At 40.3% G+C, this 8,910-nt stretch overlaps 1 protein-coding gene and 1 long non-coding RNA gene across 2 annotated transcripts; both read right to left on the bottom strand.

Moving 5' to 3' along the window:
* Window positions 1–718: 718 nt before the first annotated feature.
* Window positions 719–4,948, bottom strand: eif4ebp3l (eukaryotic translation initiation factor 4E binding protein 3, like). Its single transcript, XM_082502104.1, has 3 exons — window positions 4,516–4,948; window positions 2,856–3,032; window positions 719–1,314 (listed from the first exon to the last, which is right to left on the bottom strand). The coding sequence occupies exons 1-3, from the start codon at window positions 4,646–4,648 to the stop codon at window positions 1,286–1,288; spliced, it is 339 nt and encodes a 112-aa protein (XP_082358230.1). The 5' UTR covers window positions 4,649–4,948; the 3' UTR covers window positions 719–1,285.
* A 1,796-nt stretch (window positions 4,949–6,744) lies between these two features.
* Window positions 6,745–7,646, bottom strand: LOC309719491. The gene is made up of 2 exons (XR_014280256.1): window positions 7,268–7,646; window positions 6,745–7,128 (listed from the first exon to the last, which is right to left on the bottom strand). It is a non-coding gene; the product is annotated as an uncharacterized lncRNA (long non-coding RNA).
* Window positions 7,647–8,910: the final 1,264 nt, after the last annotated feature.

Genomic DNA, 8,910 nt, shown 5'->3' with positions numbered 1-8,910 from the left:
CTTTTTCCTCTAACTTTCCCACACACGCACTGATAAATGCATCTTGGACAATGATACTTCAGCATGCAGACTAGAATAGCTGGGGATTATCCACAAAACTTTGACTGGAAGGACTTTTTATTTTTTATTTCCCACCTTCTCCTAGAAAAATCATATTCAGTCTGGCCCTGTTCCTGACATTCAGGGAACCACAAGCCTAAAAATAACCATTTTACTTCACACAGATCAGCAAAATTGAGCTTCTATGCACATGTGGATTTCCCTTTTTAAGAATACAAGAGTATCAGTACACAAGTAATGCAACATACTAACTGCCTAATATACATTTTTGCATGGCAACATGCTTTTCTGTTACAAGGTGTAACAGGGTCATCGTCTTAGCTACACTGGCTATAGTGGATTTCTATGAAATAAGGCAGCACAGTCATTTACTAAACGTGAAGCCCAGGCTTACAGGCTCCATTTGAGTCCATTTGAGCACAGAGAAAACCTGACATAAAGCACAGACGTGTACTTTACCCAAAGTACATGTTATCAAACTTTATGAGCTATCCTTTGGGGTCATAAAAATACATTAACACTTGAAACCCTTGTAGACCATTTCTCTTTAGAGAAATATATACTTTATTGGAAATGGTAAAAGTTTAAGTTACAAGGCCTTTATGTTAGTGTGCAGCTTAAAAGCTAAAACATGGACAAAAAGAAAGCGAAGAAACAATTTGACAGTTTTCACAGCCTTTATTTGAATTTCTTCACATTCCATCACTTCCTCTATACAAAACAAAGTAGGACCTGAATTTCAGAAGGCACCCCCGCAATGTTAGGTGACACCTGTCTACCAAACAAAGAAAGTCAACCTTCCTTTTTAGGGCGGGTGGGGGAAATGATAAATGATGCATGCATTGAAAGTACCAACTTCATATGTCTCGGTACGATCATCTTATAGTCCCTCGATTTAAAAAAAAAAAAAAAAAAAAAAGCAACATAGTACAAGTTTCTTATTTACAAAGATTTTAAAAAGTGAAATCAAAATGGATTTTTTTTTTTAATCCTGCTACAGTTCTGAAGTGAATCAGCAACCAAACAACCCATTTAGTACAATAAACACTTTTGTAGGGTTAAAAGCACCCTACTTTTATGCTTTCATTCTTTAATTCCAGACAAAAGCTTTTACTCGTTTTAAAAAAAAAAAAAAAAAAAGTGAAAAAGCTTCATTTGTAATGCGTTACGGTCAGTGATGACCTTGGAGGCATTTAAACATCTCCACAGGAGGTAATACTGCAGCTCAGATGTCCATCTCAAACTGGTTGTCATCTGTTGGGGGGAAAAAAAAAAAAAAAAAAAAAAAAGGAAGCACAAAACAAAACAGTTGAGATTAAAAACAGTGAGGTTTGATAATCTGCCATCACCTTATTTGTGCGGTTGCAGCCACACCTTAACCGACAATGGCGACGAGAACAAACTAGCTCTTATCACTGCAAAGGAAACCATCAAGGGGGCAAAAAACACACGGACACACCAAGGACATAGAACATAAAAACAAGACCCACGGCACGTCTTGGGTGTTTTTACCCACACAAAGAAGGAGACAAGTAGGCAGGGGTCACGTGTAATCCTCATGGTCTTCAGTTTGACAGGAGGAATGGAGGAGGGCAGATTGATAGCTGCATGTACTTCAGTCAATAACAAATGACTAAACTGTGAACCCAACCTTTGGTCACATGGCCACAATAAGCCCCACTAGAGGATTTGTTGCCAAAATAAGGAACTTTATCTCTAGCAAGTCACAATATTCTAATTGGTAATCAATAATAATAATAATAATAATAAGTCAAGTTGTTTACCAAAAGACATTAAACTTTTAAAAAAAAAAAAAAAAGTGGAAATATGATGCTTTTCCTCAGCCTTATGATCTGAATCTTTGGCTGTGTTTGTACAAGTAATCGCAGTGAGTCACAAGCTCAGGCTTAACACTCGTCTAAATGCTCATTCCTTGAGTTGTTTTATTCTCCTTGCCCAGAAAACAATATCCTGAACATATGATCATCTCACACAACTTTCTGACTTCTATCCATGAGGGGCCGCCAATCAAAAGACAGCTAAAATGGTTCTAAAGAGAGGAACAACATCTATGCAGTTTAAGATAACCAGATTTTGAACTGTTAATCGTGCAAAGTCACTTTGTCAGACATGATTGTTTACCAATAAACTGCTGGCCTCTTTTTAATAAAAAGGTAAACAGCTAACAAACAGTTCAGCTGCAGAGTTGAGGACTGCAAGAACAGCAGGCTGTATGCATATGATGGTTAAGGCTGGACACGCTGGCTTAATCAGCATTTCGACTTAATCATAAAACAGTCAGTGGAGCCTTCTTTGTATCAGTTAGAAAAATCTGAGAGGGGAGGATGATTTAATGTCAATTGCGACACCCCCCCCCCCCCCACACACACACACACACACACACTTTTCTCAGGGGTTAGGAAAAAGACAGGAATCAAAAACTGTTTTACTTAAGAACAGGTTCCATTTCATGGGCTCATATGCCTTGAAGCTTATTAATCCCTTTTATCAGTGTTGGCATGCCCCCCACCACCCTAACCCAACAGCTGCACATTGCAAAACAAATTATTGAACTATTTGTTTTGGGCACCTCAGTCACATGCAAAGCTTTTTTCCCCTCCCAGTATTTATCCTGAGTGTTCAGATTGATAAAATTGTGTTGGCTGACATCACTCTCACAAATAAAGGGAACAATAAGGATTCTGAACTTTCAGGAGACTCAATATATATCAAGTAAAATTCCACATTACAAGTTGTGGTGACACAAATGAATCTTATATGTACAAGACATTTACCTGCAATGTCTTTCTCTTCCTCTTCTTCCTCCTCTTTGAGATCCTGCAACTTCCCCGTGGAGTGTGTGGCTGGTACAGTTACCCCTGGGATTTGGGGAAGACAGCATGGGGGGGTCCGAGCAAGAGGAGAGTTTCGACAATCCAAGAGGAACTTTCTGTCATAGATGATGCGGGTGCCTATTTTGTTTTAGGAGGGGGTGGGGGTTAAAATCGAAACAAAGAGTCAAACAACAGAACAAAGGCTGGACTTCTGCAAGCTCAAACTGCAGCCTAGTTATTACTCAAGCCCCTTTGCAGTGATCTAAGGTGCACATCTGGAGATTTGGACAATATTATTCTGTATTGGAAGAGATTTAAGTGGGGAAAGGGTTGTGTGCACACAATGTTTAGAGCCGTCACAGTAATTCTAGGAATTCCAAGAAATCAAACCACAAAACATTCTCACTTTGAAGCAAGATGCTTTCAGATTAAAGCCACATGTTTCATATTTTGATTCAGCAGAAAGCTGTTACATATACAGCAGTCATTAAATGCTTATGAATTAACCTAAAAGTACTTATTTTTCTTTTCAAAATGGAGTTTGTACCGTCTACAAGGAAAAACACGTTGAAAAACAGTTACGGCAATTCATCCTAGACAAAGGGAAGCAAAGCAGAGGGAAATGGGGCAGGGGAAGGGGGCTGGAATGCAACCTATAGTGAAAGCAGCGACTGCGCCATGCAGCTACATGTGACAAAGGGTTAGGGTTAGCAACACAAGCATCGACCTGATAGGGTGTGCAAAATTTAATGTGTCACTATACAAAGTTTAACTCAAGTCAAAACTCAGTAGCGACATCCTGTCACGTGTCCTTTGGCATCCATTTTTAGGCCTTTTTCTTGAAATGTTTACATTCCCCCATGCATTACACATTTCATCCCCTCCCCCTTCAAAATGTACAGAATGTTCTCTACTGTTCCTCAAATGCAGAACAGAGAGAAGCAGGGATAGGACGGCCTCCCGCTCCTCCACCACTGCGAAGGCCAATCACTCTGCATTTCTGGCAGCCGGACACATACACCCTAAAAGTCACGAGTTAAGACTGGGCGTGTTGTGTTTGAGACAACAATCAGTAAGTTTGACGCTGCAACAAGTCACCGATCAGACCACCGTGTTTTCGTTTGTCACAGGGGGCAGTGTTGTTATAAGCCTTACCGATACAAGTTTAACTACAGAACTTAAACAATATGTATGTAGTTATACATGTATAAAAAAGAAAAGAAAACACAATTTAGGAAAAAACAAAACACCGACGTTAGAGTATTAACCAACTCGATGCAGGTAAAGCACACTCGTGAACATACGGGGCTGTGGCCTGCTGTGAGCATGCTCTCAATCTACAAACGAGGCAGGGGCCCCATCTTTGCCCGCTTTTTGGTCTCGAGCAAGTGCGAGGGCTGTTTTTATTGACGTTAGGGGAAACTAATATTACATCAGACACTTATGTTGTCGCGTGCAGCCTCTCGCGAGAGATGACGCGTGACCGTTTGGACGTAGGCACAAACCATTAGTTTCCAGCAAAAGTCGAACTTTTCGAGGGTTTTCCCCTTTTTCTTTCCTGTTGAGTTCTGAAAACATAAATTGATAACACAAAAACACAACACAGTGCAGTTTTTCTTACCTCCAGGCGTGGTGGAGAACAGGGTACCCCCGGGTGTTTGGCTGTAACAGTCTGGTAGCTGGGACCAGTCCTTCAGGGTAAGCACCCTGGTGGGGATAGGACGGCTTTTAACTTGATTTGCGTCGACCGACATGCTAATTTTGGCCTAACTACTGCTTCAAAAAGTGCTAGCGACTTTCTTTGTTTCTTTAGCCCCGAAACTCGTAAATACAAGTTTCCCCACAGCTTTCCTCACGGACAAAACTACGTAAGATACCGTAAAGTTTTACAAGTTTCACTTGCAAACTAAGAGTTAAAGCAAGCTCAAAGTTTTAAGGTCTGTCACGACAACCAGCTTCCAAACGCTGCTACACTCTGCATTCGTGGTACCCAAGTCTGCAGCAGCCAGCCGTCATGTTTTTGTGCAGTAGCTACCAGGCACGTGGGACAGCGTGTATTGGGTACGAATGTTTATCTCCAAACGACAGTCCGCGAGGGCGGTGACAATGAGTAAAAAGAGCGTTGTATTCTACTCTCTATCACTGTCAGTTTACCCCGTGGGGGAAATAGTGGGAATTGTATTATTACCAATGAATAACATTAGTTTCTCTTTGTAAACGAATGGTATTAAAATAGCCGTATACTGGATAGAAATAACACGAGTTCCCGCGAGAATACCTAGACAGGGGTCATCTGGTTCACAAACCACGCATCCACCTCGTGGTTGTCAATCACTTGGCAACACTGCCCCCTACATGTGTGTCAGTGTGTTAGTACCATGCCTTCATGTTTAGAGGAGAAGCACCGTGTGCACGTCTCTCACGTGGCAGCTCCAGATCTCTGATCAATAACAGCAGCACCGTCTATACGGGTTACAGTCATATCTGTTTTATTATAAGTTTTCTTTAATCAGGAAATGCATTATTACTCTCCAACATTTCATTTATCCAAACATTTCCTATATATAGGTTTATATGGAGATATATTTACCCGTTTCAGTGTTTTGGAACAAAGTGTGCACGTCTCGCACGAATCAGCAGAGCTCTGATCAATTCCAGCAGTAAGTATCAATAAGGGTTACGCGATTTACTTTTTCTGTAATCGGGAGATACATTAGATGCATATAGTTATACATTTGTCTATTTACGCACTTGTGTTGCTTGCGTTTTATTTTATTACATTTATGAATAATAAAGATTCTCTTGGAGTGGATTAAATCAGCAAATAGAGAAGGAAAACAGATTTCCCATTGGTCTGGAAATTTCTAGCCTTTGGTCAGTTAGTCTTGTTATTATAAACATAAACAGATACATAAATAAACATGTATTTCCAATAGAATATGTACACAAAAGAGATAATTAAAGTTGGCATTAAATCGGTTTAATCAGGACTCCTTTAAAGTGACATATTTGTTTGTAGTTTTATTTGACAGATTGACCTGCCCTTTGGTTTTATTTTATTTGTTTTAAAAAAAATTCTCCTACTTTTCAGCCACTTGAGGGCGACATTGACGTTAACACAAGGAACACTTTAAAAAAAATTAAAAATCTTTCTCATAATAACCGCCTGTTTCCTGGGATCTCCTCTGTGCTCTTGAGTCTGTGCTGGGAGACACAGCAAACCTTCTGGCAATGGTATTTATTGATGTGCCGCACTGGAGGAGTTGGACTATCTGTGCGACCTTTGTAGGGTCCAGGTTTGGTTTGTCTCATTGTTGCTGCTCTTAATTTCATTAACACCAAAGCAGCTGAACCTCATTAACCCCATCTGCTACTTCACTGACCACTTGAGGGCGACATTGACATGAACAATTTGTTCATATTAAATGTGTGTGGAACTTTTCAATGACTGGTCTGGGTGTTTTAACTAGTGATGGGCAGATGAAGCTTCATGAAGCACTGAAGCTTTTCATCCAATTGGTTCACCCCAGCGCAAAGCGTCTTGAAGCTTCATTTGCTCTAGTAGGACATCTACTGGACGTAAAAATATTAGTTAGCATGAATTTGAAGAGAGTGGCATTTTGCACATAGCCTGTAAATGTCAACAACAAAAGGAGTGTGTAAAACATGTATATTGTAGTGATGGCAGTATACTGTGTATATTTATACTGGCAGTATGGAAAATGATTATTTGGAAATGCTTAAAATGGAAATGATCATTTACTGTGAGGTGAGGTGTGGTTGGAGTATGGACAGTGGTTGTGCTTTTGTAACGTTGAGGTATGGACAGCTACACACTGACGCTTTGAGCCTCAGTCCTGCCTGTTCACATTTTATTCAGTAAAAACTAAATTTTCACTGCTTTTATGACCTTTTTAGTGGGGAGAACATAGCTAGGATTTAATGATTTAACAAATCTTTTAAATCCTTTGTCCTCCACAATGCTAAATGGCTGGGAGTCCTCAATCACCATGCTAACCAGGTCTTCATCTATTTGAGATTGTCTTTATTGTCTTTCCTCAGGAGAACAAAGCACAAATATAAATATCACACACGTAACTTATTACAGTTGTATAATATTGTTATATCATTTAGTAACATTACTGCATGCTATATTATCATTGCATTTGATGGCTCACCTGGTCTTGCCCCACAATCGGTGTTCCCCTTATTCTCATGCAAAGCTCTGTAGTGCCTAAGCGTGGATGAGGTGTTGTTGTTATATCCCAGCTCCCTGGCACATAGCAAACACCTTGTACAAAAGGCAAGACAGCTTAACATAAATTGTATTGCACCATCAGTATCATGACAATACATCTTCTGTAGAAATTTACCTTGTTGGGAGGAATTAGATCAAAATGTTCCCACACAGGGGAGGACATCCTCCTCTTCTTAGCTGGCTCCATTCTCTCCTGACTTTCTCTCCTCACTCTCATAAACCTCCAAACTGTCTCCAAACTCTCACTAACCGCAACTCTCCATCAAACACCCACATTTTGAATGAAGTCTGAGGGGTTTATATCTCTGTCATAGCTCGCGGCAAAGTTCGAACCACTTCCTGAACCAGTCACGTGGTACAGCCGGGCAGCGAGGCTTCGGACGTCTCATTTTCAGCTCCTCCCATAAATGAAGCAAGCCTCGATACGCGCATCGCGGAAACGCCCCCTCCATTACTCGACACAAGCTTTGAAGCCTCGATACAGAATGTCACATCACTAGTTTTAACTATAAAAAGTTTAGTGCTACTCCAGTATTGCATTGATGCTTAAAATAAACGTCCTAGGAATAAGGTTTAACTTCATATTAATTTTAGGATGTCAAATTAATTTGACCACATTAATGAAGTGACCCCAGCAGCAATTTGATTAAATCAGTTTTAGAGATTGTGTTTGAATGTTTAAGGGAAAAGCTACGGAGATTGTTACGCTTTTGAAATCCAGCTTTCATCTGTGACCTGCAGAGGATGGCCTGAACCAGTTTATCTCTGGGCACTTGTTACTTTAAGGTTTTTGTCACAAAGAAACTGGGGCTTTGTGTGGTGTCAGTGAACCGACAATAAACTCATTAACTGACTTTGAGTTTGTGAATTAACATTACACAAACTTCCCTGACAACACATACTAACTATTAGGTTAGCATTCTATGATTCATGGGTTACACACATGGAACTCATGTTTGCATAACACATCCCTCTAATCCAGGTACCAAGGAGAACAGGAATGACAAGATTATGGTTTGCATAAACCTCCAAGGTATATGCGCTGTCCAGTACGCTTTTTCATTCATTCTTGCGAAACACTACAGAAAGGTGCAGCCCATGATTTCCAGACCTTATCATAAGGGAGGATTGCTCAGAATCTTCTGTTTACATCATACTTGTAGCCCCCCACAGCTGAGCGGTGGTGGTAACAGCCTGACTCATGTGTGCCGTAGGGTTCTGGTAGAATGGTGTTTTGGAAGTATCATTTCCAAAGCCTTCGCAAGGAACTACAAGCAGGAACGTGGTGCATTCTCATTGGTGCAACTGCTTAGATGCAGAGGTGTCAAACTCCAGTCCTTGAGGGCCAGTATCCTGACTCTTTAACATGTGTCCCTGCTCCAACACACCTGAATAACATTAGTAGATCGTTAGCAAGACACTATAGGTCTTGACTGCATGCTGAGGTGGCAACCACTAATCCTACTCAAGTAAATTTAAATAAATTTTGTGTTTGGAAAAATGTACTTTTAAAAGTACTTTTATTGCACCATGTTCATTCATTCATTAGCTGCTGTAACATGAATCAAATGGCTGAACTGCTAACGACCTACTAAATTTATTCAGGTGTGTTGCAGCAGGGACACATCTAAAAGTTAAAGGATACTGGCCCTTGAGGACTGGAGCTTGACACCTGTGGCTTGGAGGAACAAAAGAGTCAAACACAAAAGTATATCTTAAATCACGTCTTAAAACCCACTTTTATTCCTTGGCTTTTAA

The sequence above is a fragment of the Aulonocara stuartgranti genome (genome assembly GCF_965226115.1).
Source record: "Aulonocara stuartgranti genome assembly, chromosome: 2".
Taxonomy (NCBI): Eukaryota; Metazoa; Chordata; class Actinopteri; order Cichliformes; family Cichlidae; genus Aulonocara; species Aulonocara stuartgranti.
The sequence above is the reverse complement of the archived record's forward strand: the minus strand, read 5'-3'. Positions and strand labels throughout refer to the sequence as shown.